General features: G+C 51.1%; 1 protein-coding gene and 1 long non-coding RNA gene across 2 annotated transcripts; one reads left to right on the forward strand and one right to left on the reverse strand.

The window, feature by feature from the left end:
- The first annotated feature begins 352 nt into the window (after nucleotides 1-352).
- LOC139356264 (uncharacterized) lies at nucleotides 353-18,445 on the forward strand. Its single transcript, XR_011607831.1, has 4 exons — nucleotides 353-460; nucleotides 3,210-3,432; nucleotides 11,058-11,404; nucleotides 17,719-18,445. It is a non-coding gene; the product is annotated as an uncharacterized lncRNA (long non-coding RNA).
- On the reverse strand, nucleotides 3,432-13,207 carry LOC105466069 (nodal growth differentiation factor). The gene is made up of 3 exons (XM_011714951.2): nucleotides 12,995-13,207; nucleotides 5,807-6,504; nucleotides 3,432-3,613 (listed from the first exon to the last, which is right to left on the reverse strand). The coding sequence occupies exons 1-3, from the start codon at nucleotides 13,185-13,187 to the stop codon at nucleotides 3,461-3,463; spliced, it is 1,044 nt and encodes a 347-aa protein (XP_011713253.2). The 5' UTR covers nucleotides 13,188-13,207; the 3' UTR covers nucleotides 3,432-3,460.
- Nucleotides 18,446-18,790: the final 345 nt, after the last annotated feature.

The raw sequence follows: 18,790 nt of genomic DNA on the forward strand, positions 1-18,790 counted from the left end.
TTCACCACGTTGGTCAGGCTGGTCTCAAACTCCAGACCTCATGATCCGCCCGCCTCAGCCTCCCAAAGTGCTGGGATTACAGGCGTGAGCCACTGCGCTGGCCCGAAAAGACTTTTAAAGATGGAGACAAACCCCAGGTTAGGGGTGCTATCCCAAGGTCACAGCCACTCCCCACATCTCTATGGATCCCGTGCTTCTGTTTCTTATAATGTTTCTAGTTTCTCCATGCTTACATACTGCCAGGCCCACCCGCTTGCCCAGCCAAGGAGTGTAATGTGTCCAATTTTCTCGCAACTGACTTGGCACTGCTTGAGAGCAAGTTAAAATAACTCTTGAATACTCTTAAAACCCTAGGTTCAGGCCAGGTGCAGTGGCTCACATCTGTAATCTCAACATGTTGGGAGGCCAAGACAGGACCATAGCTTGAGCCCAGAAGTTGGAGACCAGCCTTGGCAACATGGCGAGACCCTGTCTGTGCAAAAAAAATCTAAAAAATTAGTTGAGTATGATGGTGCATGCTTGCAGTCCCACCTACTTGGGAGGCTGAGGTAGGAGGATTGCTTGAGCCCAGGATGGCAAGACTGCAGTGAGCCATGATTGTGCCACTGCACTCCAGTCTAGGTGACAGTGAGATCCTATCTCAAAACAACAGAAAACATCCCAGGTTCAGACAGGACACAATTCTCCTAAGTAGTATTTCCTGTGACTTACAGAGCCTTCAGCAAGCACATGGCCTAGAGCATGGAGCCATTCCCTAGGCTCCAGTAGGTAGGCTTTGCCCCAATTACTTTGTCCAGGCAACAGAATGACTCTGCTGCTGACATAGCAAACACTGGGCTTTCAGCAGGGGTCAGCAAAACACAGAGTTTCACTACTTTGTGCACTACTTTTGTTTGACATGAGGCAATGCCCTGTCGTCAAGGGTTTGTTCTTGGAGTCAATAGAGCCGCTGACTGTAAACACGCCCACAAGCTGTAGCTACAAATAGCTCGACCTTTCGCTCTCTGGCACCAGCCATGTAAGAAAGTCCTGGGGTGATTTTCACTTCTAAGAACTAGTTCAGTAGTATAATTGGGTTCAAATTTTTGGTTCTAAAGGCTAAGGCTTGGATTCCAAGATAGGTGAGCACAAACCTCTAGTTGCTATTAAGCAGTAAGTGCCCCTAGGGCTCAAGAGACCAGAGCTCAGCTCTTGGCCCTGCCACCCCTAGCTGTGTGGTCAGGCCCTGAGGTCTCACAGGGGTCTCGTTTAGGAATGGGGATCAGACAAGCTGACCTCACAAGTTTGCTCGTGCTCGGCTATTCTGTACATGGTCAGATGCAGAATCTTGTTGTGATTCTGAATTGTTGGGTCTGGGCAGTCTATTTCTAGTCCAGGCAGTGAACAGCTGGATCAGCTTTGTTGTGGAATCAAGGCACTGAGGTTTCTCAAGCCCAGGCCTGGCTCTAGCCCCTTTCTGGGCCACGACTATAGTATTGACTCAAACAAAGCCTCAGTTGAGTTCGTCTGAGCTCAACAGGGTTCACAAATGATTGGAATCATTTTCTTAAGGTTGTAGCGTTAAGTGGGTAGGCTTCTTGGGAAAGCAGGATCTGGTAGATACACTGTGGGCTCACATTCCCAATAAAGTGGCCCCTTTGCTCCATGAAACTACAAAAAAAGTGCCTCTGCTTTGGCAATGTTCAATGAGATCAAGCTGTTAAGAGCAGAATTGCTTCTTTTGTTTGTTTTATTTAAACAGAGACAGGTTCTCACTATGTTGCCCAGGCTGGTCTTGAACTACTGGACTCAAGCGGTCTTTCCACCTCTGCCTCCCAAAGTGCTGGAATTATAGGCGTGAGCCACTGCACCCAGCCAGAATTGTTGCCTCTGAGGTCTTTTTACCCGGAAGATAACTGTGGTCAGGGGTTTTGGGGGGTAGAGCTGCCTCATTCAGGCTCCTTTTGCTGTGCTGCCCATGTGGAACCTGAAATTAAGTCCGTCTTAGAACCCTGAGTAACAAAAGAGCTGATAAAGGTTATATTAAGGGCATATGGCAGGGACTGGGTTTAGCAGGCTTTAGAAGCTTTAGAGGGAGATAGGGATAAGGCAGCATTTCCTATTCAGTCTACAGCTTAAAGCTGATGGCTCTTCTGAGCCTGACAACAGACATTTAATATGAATGCGTTAGGAATCACCAGCGTTCCTTTTTCTTTTTTTTCTTTTTTTTTGAGACGGAGTCTCGCTCTGTCGCCCAGGCTGGAGTGCGGTGGTGCGATCTCAGCTCACTGCAAGCCCCACCTCCTGGGTTCACGGCATTCTCCTGCCTCAGCCTCCGGAGTAGCTGGGACTACAGGCAACCACTCTGCCACCACACCACACCCGGCTCATTTTTTTGTATTTTTAGTAGAGACGGGGTTTCACCGTGTTAGCCGGGATGGTCTCGATCTCCTTACCTCGTGATCCGCCAGCCTCAGCCTCGCAAAGTGCTGGGATTGCAGGCGTGAGCCACCATGCCTGGCCCACACCAGCATTCCTTTTACAAGTGGAGTCTGGACAGTGAATTGCTCACCTGAGGTCACACAGCTTCCAGTGGCTGAGCTGTGACCATAGAGCAAGTATCTTGCCACCCAGGGCAAGGCCTTCACCACTGCTGGATAGGAAGCTCAGAGGCCTCATTAATAGCACACATTGAGAGACTGAGGTGAATTGTCAGCAACTTTAATAGATTCAGGTTGTGTCTGCCTAAGCAGACTGACATGGGGATGTCTGAAAGCTCCAGCTTCTGTAACCTAACATGGCCAGTCCTCTTGGATGAGTTCCTGCCTCTGCCTTCACAGGCACCAGCTGGCCCAGGAGAACTAGACAATGGCTTTATTGTTGTACAGCTCATTAGCAGAAGCCCACTCCAGTGAGCCTCTGGACAAGGCCAGTAGATTAACACTGGCCAGCCAGAAAGCTGTGGGGCTCCCCCAACCCAGCCTGAGGCAATGAGAGTGATGGACTCTTTTTAATCTATACAGCGATCCTTAATCTTTGGGGAGGGGCACAGGTCACACACAGACTACTTTGGAAAATACGTGAAAGCTATAGGTGACCTCATCCCACCTCCAGAATACATGCACATATGTCTCAACTTTCACATACAGTTTCAGGGGGTTCACAGGTTTTTTAAAAATCCATTAGAGAACTCAACGCACTTGTGCTTTTCCTCACCACTGTCTTTTCAGTAAAGAGAACATCCAGCAAGCCCCCTGCACAGGCTTCTTCCTCCCTCTTCCTGACAGTGGCCTCTGTGCTTGGCCAGACTCCACCGAGCCCTTCATTTACAGAGTGGGCAGCCCTTCCTCTTCAGTTCCGGTGGGCAGAGCAACTTTGCCCCTCTCTCTTTCTCCTTACTGGATTAGATGGCTATCATGTCTTCCAGGAGCTTCCCGGTCTTCCAGAGTGCAGGTAAATCCAGTCTCCCTCCAGGATGTCATCAGAGGCACCCACATTCTTCCACAATCATGTCTTTGTGGTGATCTAGGAGCACTCTGCCATTGTCCACATACAGCATGCTCAGCGGCTTGGTCTTCACTGGGGCACAGCAAGTAGAAGGGACTCGGTGGGGCTGGTAACGTTTCAGCAGACTCTGTAAAGGAAAGGAAAGGAATGTCAATTCACATCCTGATGGGCAGGTCAGAATAGTAGTATTTCTGGGTAAAGAGTAAAAAAGTTATGGAGTTAAAGTCATTTCCTGAGTGCAAAAATAGAAGAAAATTATTTCCATAAAGGAATTAGCTTGCCAATATATCATCAACTCTAAAGTCTAAACTGACTTTAGCTCTGTGCTTGTTTTGTGAAAACAGCCTTTAAACAGATTCAAAAAATCACATGTATCTGGGTAGAGTAGTAGCTAATTTTTTTTTTTTTTTAGTAGTAGCTAATTTTTATGTTCTCCTATTATTCTAATCTAAAGCAAATACTATTTTTTTTTTCTTTTTTGAGATGATCTTGCTCTGTTGCCCAGGCTGGAGTGCAGTGGTGTAATCACAGCTCACTGCATCCTCAACCTCCTGGGCTCAGGTGATCCTCCCACCTCAACCTCTTGAGTAGCTGGGACTACAGGTGCATGCCACCATGCCTGGCTAATTTTTGTATTTTTTGTAGAAATAGGGTTTCGGCATGTTGCCCAGGCTGGTCTTGACCTCCTGGGCTCAAGCGATCCACCCACCTCAGCCTCCCAAAATGTTGGAATTACAGGAGTGAGCCACCATGCCCAGCTGTGAATACCAATTTTTAAAATATTCCAAGAAACTCATGGTTTAGTTCTAGAAATATGAAGCAGAATAGTTAGTCATGTGGAAATTCTTATGGGATTTGCTGTCAGCCAGAGAAGGACAGAGAGAGTCAATAGGAGGAAAGGTAACAAGACCTTGGCATTTTGGAACCAGGCCCTGTCCCTGTGGTCTACTAACATCTTTTTAGATCAGAGTGTCAGAGTTGGCAATTGGGACTGTCTGGGTCTTTGTGGTGCTGCAGGTGGGCAATGAAAATCAGCAGGCCTGGGTGAGGCTCAGGACAGGTACTTGGAAGCTCTAGCACCCCCGATGACTCCTTGCATGACCTTAGCCCATGTGCTCACGCTCTCTAGAGACCCTGAACCCCGCCTGAGGCTTGGCATGGAGGATATACTGCAAGCCCAGGAGATTCTCATTCCAGACTTCATGGAGTAAAATGAAAACATTTTGGTCCCATATGACCTTTGACAGCAGGGCAGGGCCACCTATAACATCAGATCTACCGTATTAGGCTCTATTTTCTGTTCTCTCCATCTTATTCTCATTCCTAACTCACCAGCCCTGTTCTTCCTCCACCACCTCCCAGACCTTAGGCTGACTAGTGGCACCAAGTGGCAGCCTCTGGCCTTGTCTACTTCTTTTTCTTGTTTTTGAGACAGAGTTTCACTCTTGTTGCCCAGGCTAGAGTGCAATGGCATGATCTCGGCTCACTGCAACCTCTGCCTCCTGGGTTCAAGCGATTCTCCTGCCTCAGCCTCCCAAGTAGCTGGGATTACAGGCACGTGCCACAATACCTGGCTGATTTTTGTATTTTGTGTCACCGTGCTGGTCAGCCTGGTCTCGAACTCCTAACCTCAGGTGATCCACCCACCTCAGCCTCCCAAAGTGCTGGGATCATAGGCATGTGCCACCGCACCTGGCCGGCCTTGTCTACTTCTGTAGAATGAGTAGTCAATTCTCAACTAAAATACTGTAGCTGGAACAGTGTGATTCCAACCATGGCCCCATAATGCAGCCAAACATGCCTGTTACCTACCAACTACTTTACATGTCATATGCATGTCATCTCATTAACCCTACAGCATCCCTATGAAATATGGCATTGCCCTCCTCATCTTACAGGTGGAAAAACTGAAGCTTGAGAGAATAAGCAACCTAATCAGTATCACACAGCTAATAAGGAGTCAAATGCAGGCCTGCCTGTCCCCAAAGTCCAGATTCTTCCTTTCCTAGAATGTCAGGGCTAGGGAAGTGCTGAGACCCTCTGGTCTACCCCCACCCCCTAATTTTATGGAAGACAAGGATAAAGTCCCAGGGAAACAATGTGTTCAAGGCTACCCAATGACGCATGACCCCATACAGGCTTTATAAGGATGTTACACTCGGTCATCTCTACATCCCTGATACCTAGCACAGGATCTGGCACATTGGAGATGCTTGAATAACTGTGAATGCAGGAACACAGTCATTTAATAGCTAAGCTAGAGCTCTGTCCCCCAAGGCTGGCTTACTGCCTCCCCTTCGCCTCATGCCTGGCATCCCACCTGGATGTATGCATGGTTGGTTGGATGAAACTCCTCCCCGACAGGATTAGGACACTCGCCCTCGCAGCGATAGGCGTTGTACTGCTTGGGGTAGATGATCCAGGAGCCCCATCCGATCAGGTTGAAGTCCACCTGGAACTTGACCTTCCGACACAGTTGACTTCTGTCTGGCAAGTGATGTCGACGGTGCCTCTTGCCCCACTCCCAGGACAGCTGTCCCTCCTGGGCCCGCCAGGAGCTCTCGGCTTCCCACAGCAAGGTGGACCCACCCAGCTGTCTCTGCTCCTGCGAGAGGTTGGAGTAGAGCATAAGGAGCACATCGGTGGCAGGCGGTGTGGGGGGCCGCTGCCAGCACTCTCCAGCTACCCTGGACATCTGCTTCTCCAGGGTCCCAGGGTGCTTCAGCCACTTGGAGAGTGGCCTGGTCACCTCCAAGACCATGTTGCCCAAGGAAAAGGTGACCTGGGACAAAGTGACAGTGAACAGGTCCATCTGAAACCGCTCAAAGCAGCTGGCTGAAGCCTGCTCTGTGTCAGGCTTTGGCTGGTGGAAAATCTCAATGGCAAGTGAGCCCTCAGTGGGGAGGTCCACGGGGCTGGACAGCTGCAGCCGGAGCTCAGCCCATGCCAGATCCTCTTGTTGGCTCAGGAAGGAGAAGTCAAAAGCAAAGGTCCAGTTCTGCCCATCCACCTCCACATCTGGGTAGAAGAAAACCAGGAAGGAAGCAGGGTGAGTGAGGGCCTCCCCCAGCCTCAGTCCGTGTCACAACCAACATAGCTCTTGCTGGAGGCCTTACCTTATATAGAATTACCTTTGAATTCTCACCCCAACCCTGTGAATTGGTAAGATTTTTGAGTCCCTTTTACAGATGAGGAAAACTGAGGCTCACAGTGGTTAAAAGACCTGACCAAGGTGTCATTCTTGGAAGGTGGCAGAGCCAAGAGTAAACCTGGATTTGCCCAACTGCCAAGCCCAGACTCCGAATCACTGTTCTTCCAATCCCCCTTCCAAGATAACTTGCAAAGCCAGAGGACAGTCAGTAAAAATGTGATGAGTTGCATCTCCCTCTCCCCTCTCTCCTCTGGTACATAAAGTCTGACCAACACGGAGAAACCCCATCTCTATTAAAAATACAAAATTAGGCCGGGCGCAGTGGCTCAAGCCTGTAATCCCAGCACTTTGGGAGGCCGAGACGGGTGGATCACGAGGTCAGGAGATCGAGACCATCCTGGCTAACACGGTGAAACCCCCTCTCTACTAAAAAATACAAAAAACTAGCCAGGCGAGGTGGTAGGCGCCTGTAGTCCCAGCTACTCGGGAGGCTGAGGCAGGAGAATGGCGTGAACCCGGAAGGCGGAGCTTGCAGTGAGCTGAGATCTGGCCGCTGCACTCCAGCCTGGGCGACAGAGCGAGACTCCGTCTCAAAAAAAGAAAAAAAAAAAAAAAAAAATAGATCGGTGTGGTGGTTTGCACCGGTAATCCCAGCTACTCGAGAGGCTGAGGCAGGAGAATCATTTGAACCCAGGAGGCAGAAGTTGCAGTGAGCCGAGACAGTGCCATTGCACTCCAGCCTGAGCAACAAGAGTGAAACTCTGTCTCAAAAAAGAAAAAAAAACAAAAACAACAAGACAAAACAGAGTGGCCTGTTTTACAGACACATTGAGTTAAATGTGAATATCATGGAAAAGCTCAGAGCTCTCAGGGAGGCACAGGCAATAGAAGCCAAAGACTGGGCCGGGCTCAGTGGCTTACGCTATAGTCCCAGCATTTTAGGAGTCCGAGGTGGGCAGATCACAAGGTCAGGAGATCGAGACTGTTCTGTGAATGGTGAAACCCCGTCTCTACTGAAAATACAAAAAATTAGCCGGGTGTGGTGGCAGGCACCTGTAGTCCCAGACACTTGGGAGGCTGAGGAGGGAGAATGGCGTGAACCCAGGAGGCGGAGTTTACAGTGAGCTGAGATTGCGCCACTGCACTGCAGTCTGGGCGACAGAGCGAGACTCCATCTCAAAAAAAAAAAAAAAAAAAGAAGGAGCCAAAGACTGGTCACCCTCTGCCCACTCCCCGGTTCCTAAGAGTTTTTGGCAACCTTACAAATAGGTTTCGAAAGGCTTTTTAGGCATGACTACCCACCTACAGGATGCTCGCCCATTCCTTTCCCAGGTCATTCACACACCTAGGGCACACAGCAATCGCATGCACCCAGAAGCTTCCAGAAGGCTGAAAGTGGGAGTTGCCCCATTACAATGCAAGGTGGATTATTTCCCAAAGAAATTCACTTTCTCTCTGACCAAAGATGCTCTATGAGACAATACATGAATAAACTGTTAGATGCTCAGACTGGACCTACCTCAGAGATCATCACCCGGAAGACACACACACCCAGCCCTGTTCCACTCACCCAAGACAACCAAACCCAAACTGGATGACAAGGAGTAGGGGAGCACACTCCATTTATTCTGGTCCTGGATTGATTTTCCCTGATGTCTGGGAATAGCACAGATTTGTGGATTTTCAGGTCACTTAATAGTGATGCCGGGCGCGGTGGCTCACGCCTGTAATCCCAGCACTTTGGGAGGCCGAGGTGGGTGGATCACCTGAGGTTGGGAGTTTGAAACCAGCCTGACCAACATGGAGAAACCCTGTCTCTACTAAAAATACAAAATTAGCTGAGCTGGGTGTGGTGGCTCACACCTGTAATCCTAGCTACTCAGGAAGGCTGAGGCAGGAGAATTGCTTGAACCCAGGAGGTGGAGGTTGCGGTGAGCCGGGATCGCGCCACTGAACTCCAGTCTGGGTGACATGAGCAAAACTCTGTCTCAAAAAAAACAAAGTGATGAACTTTCTTCAAGCTCAGTTTCCTCTTCTTTGCAATGGGAATAATGCTGCACCACCCTCTCTAATTATCACAAGGATCCAGAGAAATAAAGAGGTTTGAAGGTTTATTGCTAAATAAAAGTCAGGGGTTATTCATTAGAAATAAGACAGGGCGTTTGTAACTCTTTGTGAATAGACTCTGGAGGTAGTTATGATCTCTAATGTAGTTCTAGCCTGGCTGCATAACAGTTTATTCATTGACTGTCTCCTAGAGGATCTTTGGTCAGAGAGGAAGTGAATTTCTCTGGGAAATCCAGCTTGTATTGTAAAGGGGCCACTCCCAATCTCAGCCTCGTGGCAGCTTCTCCCACCCCATCTCCAGCAGCTCTTTTTCACTTAATTTCCACTTCCCTCCTCATTAGCACCTATAGGAGGCAATAACCGGCCCCTGACTAGCAGCTTTCCCCAGAAGTGTGGGGAGGAAGCTAACATTACTCAGCACCCACTGCTGCCACCTGTACCTGGAGGCTTGGGGCAGTGAGTTTAAAAACACTTTATCTTGGCCAGGTGTGGTGGCTCACGCTTATAATCCCAGCACTTTGGGAGGCTGAGGTGAGTGGATCACTTGAGGTCAGGAGTTCGAGACCACCTGATCAACATGGTGAAACCCTGTCTCTACTAAAAAAAAAAACAAAATTAGCCAGGCATGGTGGTGCACGCCTGTAATCCCAGCTACTTGAGAGGCTGAGGCAGGAGAATCCCTTGAACCCAGGAAGTGGACGTTGCGGTGAACCGACATTGCGCCATTGCACTCCAGCCTGGGCAACAAAAAGCAAAAACTGTCTCAAAAAAAAAAAAAAAAACTCTTTTAGAAGAAGGCACTCCTGCTCAATGGTTAAGAGCAGGGGCCCCTGAGTCCCCCCATGATGGCTCAAATTCTGTCACTTGCTGTTTGACATTGGTCAGGCTACTTTCCTTCTCTGAGCCTCAGTTTCCCTCTCTTAAAAGGGAGATGGAGGGGCAGGGCGCGGTGGCTCACGCCTGTAATCCCAGCACTTTGGGAGGCCAAGGCGGGCGGTTCACGAGGTCAGGAGATCGAGACCATCCTGGCTAACACCGTGAAACCCCATCTCTACTAAAAATACAAAAAAATTAGCCGGGCATGGTGGCGGGCGCCTGTAGTCCCAGCTACTCGGGAGGCTGAGGCAGGAGAATGGCGTGAACCCAGGACGGGGAGCTTGCAGTGAGCCGAGATCACGCCACCGCACTCCAGCCTGGGTGACAGAGCAGACTCCATCTCAAAACAAAACAAAACAAAACAAAACAAAACAAAAATGGGAGATGGTAAGAGTAGCCACCTCACAGGGGTGTTAGGATTAACAGATAATTCATGTAATGTGCTTTGCCCAGCACAACCAAAATTCAATAAACACTGGCCATCATCAGCTGCCTCATTATTTCCCAGGTCCAAAAGTTAGAAACGAAGGTGTCCGGACAGGCCACAAGGGACCTGGACAGAAGTGCAAAGTCCCCTGTGAACAGGATGGACAGTGGGCAAGGCTGGGCAGGGAAGAGACCGCTCCTTCCTGCTGAAAGAAGTCTGTGACTCCACCACCCTTCCTGCCTTCTCCCACTGCTGCCAGGGTGCCCTGGGACAGGGCTGATAGGTTCTCTGGTTCATCTTAGAATAAGAGTTCTAACATTGTGGGTGTCACTGGTGCCTGACGCAAGGTAGGAGTGTTCTCAGAAAAAAACAAATGCATCCAAATACAACAAACGTGATTTTAAGGTGGGTATGAGGAAGGGATTCATGGACACCCAAAAACCCATTCATATGCTGAATGCAGACTTAGCCACACAGATGCCCCTGATGTCCTGCTGGCCCACCTCCAGTTCTTTTTTTTTTTTTTTTTTTTTGAGATGAGTCTCGCTCTGTCGCCAGGCTGGAGTGCAGTGGTGCAATCTCGGCTCACTGCAGCCTCCACCTCCTGGGTACAAGCGATTCTGCTGCCTTACCCTCCCGAGTAGCTGGGACTACAAGTGCGCATCACCATGCCCAGCTAATTTTTGTACTTTTAGTAGAGACGGGGTTTCATCATGTTGGGCAGGATGGTCTTGATCTCTTGACCTCATGATCCGACCGCCTTGGCCTCCCAAAGTGCTGGGATTACAGGTGTGAGCCACTGCGCCCGGCCCCACCTCCCCTTCTGAAGAAGAAAGTGGCTGGGCTCACGCCCTTGGGTTCTCTTCCTGTCGGACACCACCGTCCCCAGACAGGGCTGTGAGGCAGGGCTGTGAGGGCCTGACACTGAGTGCCCACTCTACATTTTCATAAATTATAAGAGTCGTTACCACCAGTGGCTTCCCGTGTGCCAAGTGTTTCACAGGCATTCTCTAAATCTCCTCACTGTTCCTCTCATCTCACCATTTGCAGATGAGAAAACTGAAGGTCCAAGGTGAAGGTTAAATAGCAACAGATACAGATGTAAACCCAATTGGACTCCAACATCCCTTTCATGCAACTGCGGTGCAGCTTATTCGAAATAAATCCAAGATGGAAGAAGTGGGGCTAGGACATCCCTTCTCCTCCAGTCTCCCTCCAGGCGGGCTCTTCCCACTGCTCTTAGAAAATGAGGCCGATTCACAACGTAAATGTGCCGCATGCCGCTGTACACTCAAAAGCAGTGTTTAGGCCCGGTGCGGTGGCTCACGCTTGTAATTCCAACACTTTGAGAGGCCGAGGCAAGCGGATCACGAGGCCAGGAATTCGAGACCAGCCTGGTCAGTATGGTGAAACCCTGTCTGTCCTAAAAATATTTAAAAAATAGCTGGGCGCGGTGGCGCGCGCCTGTAGTCTCAGTTACTCGGGAGGCTGAGGCAGGAGAATTGCTTGAACCTGGGAGGCGGAGGTTGCAGTGAGCCGAAATCGTGTCACTGCACCCCAGCCTGGGCGACAGAGGGAGACTCCGTCTCGAAGAAAAAACAAAAAACAGTGTTTAGCTGAAAGAGAACAGTCTCCTAATTTACAGAAGGGAAGGCAGAAAGAGAACCCAAGACACACCAGGGACAACAGGGAATCAGGAAGCAGGATTTGAGGCCTAGAACCCAGTTTTCCAGATTCCTGTCCATCACCGCACACATCTCGAACTTTCCAGAAGGGAGAGAACTGGAAAAGTGCTCCCTCCCTTCTTTGACCACTCCCATCCCCGGCCGCTTTTCGGTGGAGGGGCCGAGCAATCCAGCAAATTTCTCATTGCCCCGCCCCCGAGGGTGTCCCCTACTCTGGCTGGTCCCCAGATGACCCTTCTGGAGAGGGTCACTGGCTGGCTGACCCCAGACGCGGGAGCGAGGAGCCCCCGGCATCAGGTCACAAGGGGCGGGCAGGCTGCAGGTCGGATCAGATTAGCCGATGTGGATTGCGCCCCAGCCCCGGGGAGGGCCGTCTGGCCCCCTCAGGCGGAGGGAGGCGCGGGCGGCCGCGACTGCCCAGGTGGCGGGATGTGGATTGAGGCGCGGAAGGGGCTCCCCCTCCGCAGCACCCACCTGCTCGCCGCGCTGGGTGCCCAGAAAGCGCTGCCAGGTACTCGAGGGCGATACCCTCAGATCCCTGCCGTCCTAGACACCCACTCCCCTGCAAATCATGGCCCCGAACCCGGGGTTAACTGAGACACTTGACACCTCCCCGGCGCGGCTGGAGGACCCAAGACTGCCACAGTTCGCGACTTCGGGACAGACCATCCCTGATCTCCGGACCGTGAGCCCGAATCCCCGATGTTACCAGCTCAGCTGCCGATACTCCCGACGTCACACCCCGGGACCCCTTCACTCTCACTCGCAGAAAGAAAAAAATTCGCCAAGACGGAACCATTTCAGTAATAACAACGACCATTTACTGCGCCGTGCCGGGTACTGCGCTGAGCGTTTCGCGCCCATTGTCGTCTCGCGCATTCCACAGTCTGATAGACGAGCTGCTATTTATTACACCTATCCTACAGATGCGCAGACCCAGGCGCCGGGATAAGCAGCTTCACAAGACGGCAGCGATCAGCGCCTCCCACCCTTCTGCGCTGCACTCCGCGCAATCCCAAATCAAAACTCAGAGACTATGGTCCCCGTCGAGGACACACCCTGAACGCTAGAATCCCTACCCGACTCGGCTGTGGATACGCCCCCAGCCACCGACGCTGCACCCGGAGCCTGCTGACACGGAGACACCGGCAGAGCCAGGCCCTGGGCTCGGGACGCCCAGGCGGCTGCATGCCCGGCTCGGAGCCGCAGCCCCCAAACCAGAGCACTTCCCGAGTCCGCCGGCTGGAAGCGGCGGAGGCGCCCCGGGGTGCCCAGCGGAGCGCGGCAAGCGGCATAGCCTACCTTGTGCCTGCAGGCTGCGGATGATGTCCGCCCGCGGCAGCGGGTTGCGGTAGAGGCTCAGCATGTACGCCAGAGGGGACGGCGACGAGGGCTGCCCCCGCGTACGCAGGTGCGCAGTGGCCACTGTCGCATCACCCGCCTGGAGCAGGGCCCACCAGGCGTGCAGGAGGAAGGGCAGGCAGTGGGCGTGCATGGTGGGCTGGCCAGGCCTGAAAGCAGCACCTCCAGCCCTTATATCCTGGGCCTCAGCAGCCGCCCCGCCCCCACCTTTCCTCCCTCCGGGGAAGTTTTAAGTTCATATAACCCCCGTCCGGAGGGTGGGGGGCAGAGAGACCTCCTGCTGGGGATGGGCGAGACCTGATCCTGGTGCGGAGGAGGCCCGCAAAGCTGGCGGAGGACCTAGTTCCAGGGACGGGATCTAGGGCTCCTGGTTTGCCTGGTCTGGACACCCTGGCACCCTGCTCCTGTAGGTACCAAAGGCCTTGATGCTGAGACAGAGCAGGCTTGTCCCGGCAGACTCCCGGGTCAGAACTGCAACTTCCTTACTCGGCCTCACCTGGGATCCCTGCCCCATCCTCTCCACTCACGCTGCAAATGGACCGCTGGCTCCTCAAGAAGCAGGAAGAGAATGCCAAGGGATCCTCGCGGCCCTCAGGCAGACTTTGGCCCAATCTGGCCGGGGCAGCCTCCCTGGCCACTGTCTAGATGGCCTCGGGGAGCACCCCTGGCCCTACCAAATACTGAAGTGCTCTCCTGGGGAAGACAGAAGGCAGGAGGAACTAGGACGATGACTTCTTCGTCTGAAAAGGGAGTGTTCAGCAGAAGCTGGAGCCGGAAGGAGCAAACGGGATGATCCTGGTTCATCAGGCTCTTCCCCTACAGGCAGACATCACCCCAGTAATTTCAGGAGGAAAGGTGTTACCCTTGTTGCCCACATCCCCCAATCCCTGCCTGGTGTGGCAGGGCCACAGAAGACCTGGGTGGCGGCTCAGGGCCACTCACTTTGATCTCTGGGCCCTGCTTTCCTTATTTGCACAAGAGTGATCCTTGTCTGGCCTCCTCCCTTCCAGGTGCAAAGTCAAGTCAGGGCTGGAATGACCTTTAAAGAAATGTAAATCCCCGCTCCAGTGTCAGGCCCCATCCGTTTTCCTTTACACCTGAGGGCGCTTTCTCTTCCCAGCTCCCCCCACCTACCTAGCCTTGACAAGCACGTTAGCTGCGGGCCAACACTTACTGAACACTTACTAAGTGCCAGGCACAGAGCTAAGTGCTCTATACACCTGGCTTCTTTCACAGGATGCCTCTAGCTCCAAAGAACTGTAGGCTGCTGGCTGGGCACAGTGGCTCACACCTGTAATTTCAGCACTTTGGGAAGCTGAGACTGGCAGATTGCCTGAGCCCAGGAGTTCAAGACCAGCCTGGTCAACATGGCGAAACCCTGTCTCTACCCAAAAATATAAAAATTAGCCAGGCATGGTGATGTGCGCCTGTAGTCCCAGCTCCTCTGGAGGCTGAGGTGGGAGGACTGCTTGAGCCTGGGAGGCGAAGGTTGCAATAAGCCAAGATCGGGCTACTGGACTCCAGCCTGGGCGACAGAGTGAGACCCTGTCTCAAAAAAAGAAAACAACAACAACACAACAACAAAAGAACCATAGGCTGCGACCTGAGCAGGTGTTAGAAAATGGAGAAAGGTCCAGCAGGCTCAACTAGGAGCTCCAAGCCTTCGTCCTCTGTCTTAGGGGAAGAGGCTGTACCACCTAACTGGGGGCCTCATCTAAGATTCAGGAGACCTGGGCTGTCCACCACACGAGCCCTGGACGGTCTGTTAGTTTCCTAAAGCTGGAACTGTCTTGTTCATCCTGCTGTCACACAGTATATACCATCATCATCGTTGGAACTCAAAAAATCTGTGTTAAGTAAATCATTCAGGCCAGGTGTGGTGGTTCATGCCTGTAATCCCAACACACTGGGAGGCCAAGGCTGGAGGATAGCTTGAGGCCAGGAGTTTGAGACCAGTCTGGTCAACATAGCAAGACCCTCTTAAAAAAAAAAGAGAGAAATTTAAAAACAAGTAAATAATTCAGTGAGGCCAGACGCAGTGGCTCACACCTGTAATCCTAGCACTTTGGGAGGCCGAGGTGGGCAGATCACCTGAGTTCGGGAGTTCGAGACCAGCTTGACCAACATGGAGAAACTCTGTCTCTACTAAAAATACAAAATTAGCTGGGCATGGTGGCACATGCCTATAATCCCAGCTACTTGGGAGGCTGAGGCAGGAATATCATTTGAACCCAGGAGGTGGAGGTTGCAGTGAGCCAAGATTGCGCCATTGCACTCCAGCCTGGGCAAGAGCGAAACTCCATCTCAAAAAAAAAAAAAAAAAAAAAATTCAGTGAATGGCACTATGTCTGGACTTCCCTGAAGATAAGCATCACCTTGGTGTTTGTTAAACTATTGATTCCCCCCCCCCCTTTTTTTTTTTTGAGATGTAGTTTCGCTCTTGTTGCCCAGGCTAGAGTACAATGGCACAACCTCGGCTCACTGCAACCTCTGCCTCCCCAGTTCAAGTAATTCTTCTGCTTCAGCCTCCCGAGTAGTTGGGATTACAGGTCCCCACCACCATGCCCGGCTAATATTTGTAGTTTTAGTAGAGGTGGGGTTTTGCCATGTCATCCACCCACCTCAGCCTCCCAAAGTGCTGGGATTACAGGCGTGAGCCACTGCGCCTGGCCAAAGTATTGATTCTCAAGTCCAGACCCAAACCTTCAGATTTAGAATTTGGTGAGAGGGCGTGGTCATCTACATATTTCACAAACATCCCAGTGATACTTTTTTCTTTTTTTGAGACAGGGTCTCACTCTGTCACCCAGGCTGGCATGCAGTGACATGATCTCGGTTCACTGCAGCCTCTACCTCCCAGGTTCAAGGGATTCTCCTGCCTCAGTAGCTGTAATTCCTGCCTCAGGAGCTGGGATTATAGGCACATGCCACTACGCCTGGTTAATTTTTGTACTGTTAGTAGAGACAGGAGTTTCACCATCTTGGTCTCGAACTCCTGACCTCGAGTGATCTGCCCACCTTGGCCTCCATAAGTGCTGGGATTACAGGCATGAGCCACCATGCCCGGCCCTCCAGTGATTCTGATCAGCCAACTTTGGGACCCACGTGGGCTAGGGTTCTTGCTGCAGTTTGTAACTCACCTCTCTACATTGTTTCCTCATCTGCAAAACATGTCTAGAGATTACTCCTCCCATGTAGACTAAACGAAATGAATGTAAAAATGCTTTACTGGCTGGGCGCGGTAGCTGAAGCCTATAATCCCAGCACTTTGGGAGGCCGAGACGGGCGGATCACGAGGTCAGGAGATCGAGACCATCCTGGCTAACACAGTGAAACCCCGTCTCTACTAAAAAATACAAAAAAACTAGCCAGGTGAGGTGGCGGGCGCCTGTAGTCTCAGCTACTCGGGAGGCTGAGGCAGGAGAATGGTGTAAACCCAGGAGGCTGAGCTTACAGTGAGCTGAGATCCGGCCACTGCACTCCAGCCCGGGTGACAGAGTGAGACTCTGTCTCAAAAAAAAAAAAAAAAATGCTTTACAAGCTCTAAAACCTGATGTCATTGTAGAGGATGATGCATGCGGGTATTATTGTGAGTGGTCCATGGTTGTCATCTGACTTCCCCAGCCTAGAGACTCAGCCTCAGCCCTCTGTATCAGACCCGTCCCCAGAGGCAGAAGGCACCCTCATCCAGGTCATGCACATATAAATACAAAAATGACAGGTTGTGGTTAGTGCTGTGGGAGCCTCTGACCAGGACTCAGGTTCCAAGGATGGCAGTACAGGGAAGGCACAGACAACTAGATGGAGGTACGGGAGTCAGACTCAGTGAAACCAGCTCCAGAACCCAAGTCTACCAGATCACCATGTGGCCTAGTGTGTAGGTGGTCCCTGTTTAAACATGCTCAGCTCAGCTCAGAGCACCCTCATCCACTGAGACTGGAAACGAACAAAAACGATGGCATGCTTCCCATCCAGGACCAGAAGCTTCTTCTTCTTCTTCTTTTTTTTTGAGATGGAGTCTGGCTCTATCACCCAGGCTGAAGAGCAGTGGCACGATCTCAGCTCACTACAACCTCTGCCTCCTGGGTTCAAGCAATTCTCATACCTCAGCCTCCAGAGTAGCTGGGATTATAGGCATGCACCACCATGCCCAGCTATTTTTTTTTTTTTGTATTTTTAGTATGTTTAGTATGTTAGCCAGGCTAGTGTTGAACTCCTGACCTCAAGTGATCCACCCGCCTCAGCCTCCCAAAGTTCTGGGATTACAGGCATGGGCCAATACACCCAGCCCAGAAGCTTCTTGAAATTAGGGCTAAAGCTTTATTCATCACATGTCCCTTGCACTACAGGCACTTAATGGGTGCTCACTAACTGTTTAAGGTAAAATGAATGATAACCATAGCTAACATTTATTGAGCACCTAATGCACTAGACATTCTGCTAATAATTGCATTGATTTTATCCTCATCCCCACTTCAGAGGTGATGAGAAAACAGAAGCTCAGATAATTTACCCAAAGCCACAAATTTACAAGTGGAAACAGCCAGTATGTGAAGGGTCAGTCTGCTTGTTGCCCAAACCCGTTGCTTCCCCATAGAAGAGGAGTGAAAATGTGCTTTGTACTAAGACTTTTAAGAAAACTCTCAATGTCTTGCCTTTCCCAGGGTCCAACAGCTGCAGACAGCTCATTTCTGATGTGTATTGGCTTAGAGCCCTGTGGAGGCCTGGAATTTCTCTCTGACCCGCAAGAGCAACTAGCTGACAAAGCTCATCCATCTCTGAACTTTCTTGGGCTCTGGCACTATCCCTGGAAGAACCTGAATCTCTGTTGCTTTTTTAGGACCGAGGCTAACAGTCACCCTCACTTTTTAAAGACCTTAGTTGGTCCAGGATCTCTTTCGTATAAGAAAAACCAGAAGTGCCCTTTTCCCAGGTGAGGAATGACACCTTCTCATTTCCTCTGCCCCAGACAGACTGACCGTCAGATTCCCTGACCTGGGAGATAACCTTTGAGGCCATCCCAGCTGGCAGGAGGGTGGGGGCAAAGTCCCTTGAGATTCTCAGATGCTTTCCAGTGCTCTCCATCGAGACATTTGGGACCCTCCCTTGACATGAGCAGCAATGTGTGACATGGTTAAGTGCTTGGACCCTGAAGCTGAGCCTCCAGGAGGCAGAATCTGGATGCTTCTCTGCCACTTCCTACCTAGGGATATTAGACTTAGCATCCTGAAGCTTCTGCTTGCTCAGCTGTAAAATGGAGACAAATAATATCTACTGACAGGAATGCTATAAATAGTAAATGTGTGTGAAATGCATAGTGCACGTAGCATTTAGTCATTCATTCATTCATCGAACAAACCTGCTTGTCTAGTGAGTCTCTGGCAGGCTAACTCAGAGCTAGATTCTCAGGGAATCAAGGACACGTGTTTAGTGAGCATTTCCTGTACAGCCAGGGCGCCTGTATATGTTGCCTACGTAAGCAATCCTGTTCACCCCTCACTGATGTTCTCTGTGCAGCAAGCCTTTCAGGGATGGAGAAACTGAGGTACCCAGGAATTAAAGCTTAAGCTTTGTGAGGGTGGAGGGCACCTGCTTCATCATATCCCTCTGTGCCTAGCATAGCTCCTGGCACACAGGTACCAGTGAGTATTTGCTAAGTGATTGAATGAACCCCGTATTCCCAAAGTGGGGCCCCCAAGCACCCTTGCCTTTCACTTGTTCTTTCCTCCTGCTGTC

Source organism: Macaca nemestrina, chromosome 9, assembly GCF_043159975.1.
Source record: "Macaca nemestrina isolate mMacNem1 chromosome 9, mMacNem.hap1, whole genome shotgun sequence".
In the NCBI taxonomy this organism is placed as follows: Eukaryota; Metazoa; Chordata; class Mammalia; order Primates; family Cercopithecidae; genus Macaca; species Macaca nemestrina.

What these genes read in the sequence shown, in the direction of transcription:
- LOC105466069 (XM_011714951.2), bottom strand. Translation starts at nt 13,187, where the DNA reads ATGCACGCCCACTGCCTGCCCTTCCTCCTGCACGCCTGGTGGGCCCTG. An exon ending in CCGCAGCCTGCAGGCACAAG is followed by an intron (nt 6,505 to 12,994) that starts GTAGGCTATGCC and finishes TCTTCTACCCAG; the next exon opens with ATGTGGAGGTGGATGGGCAG. An exon ending in CCAACCATGCATACATCCAG is followed by an intron (nt 3,614 to 5,806) that starts GTGGGATGCCAG and finishes TTTCCTTTACAG; the next exon opens with AGTCTGCTGAAACGTTACCA.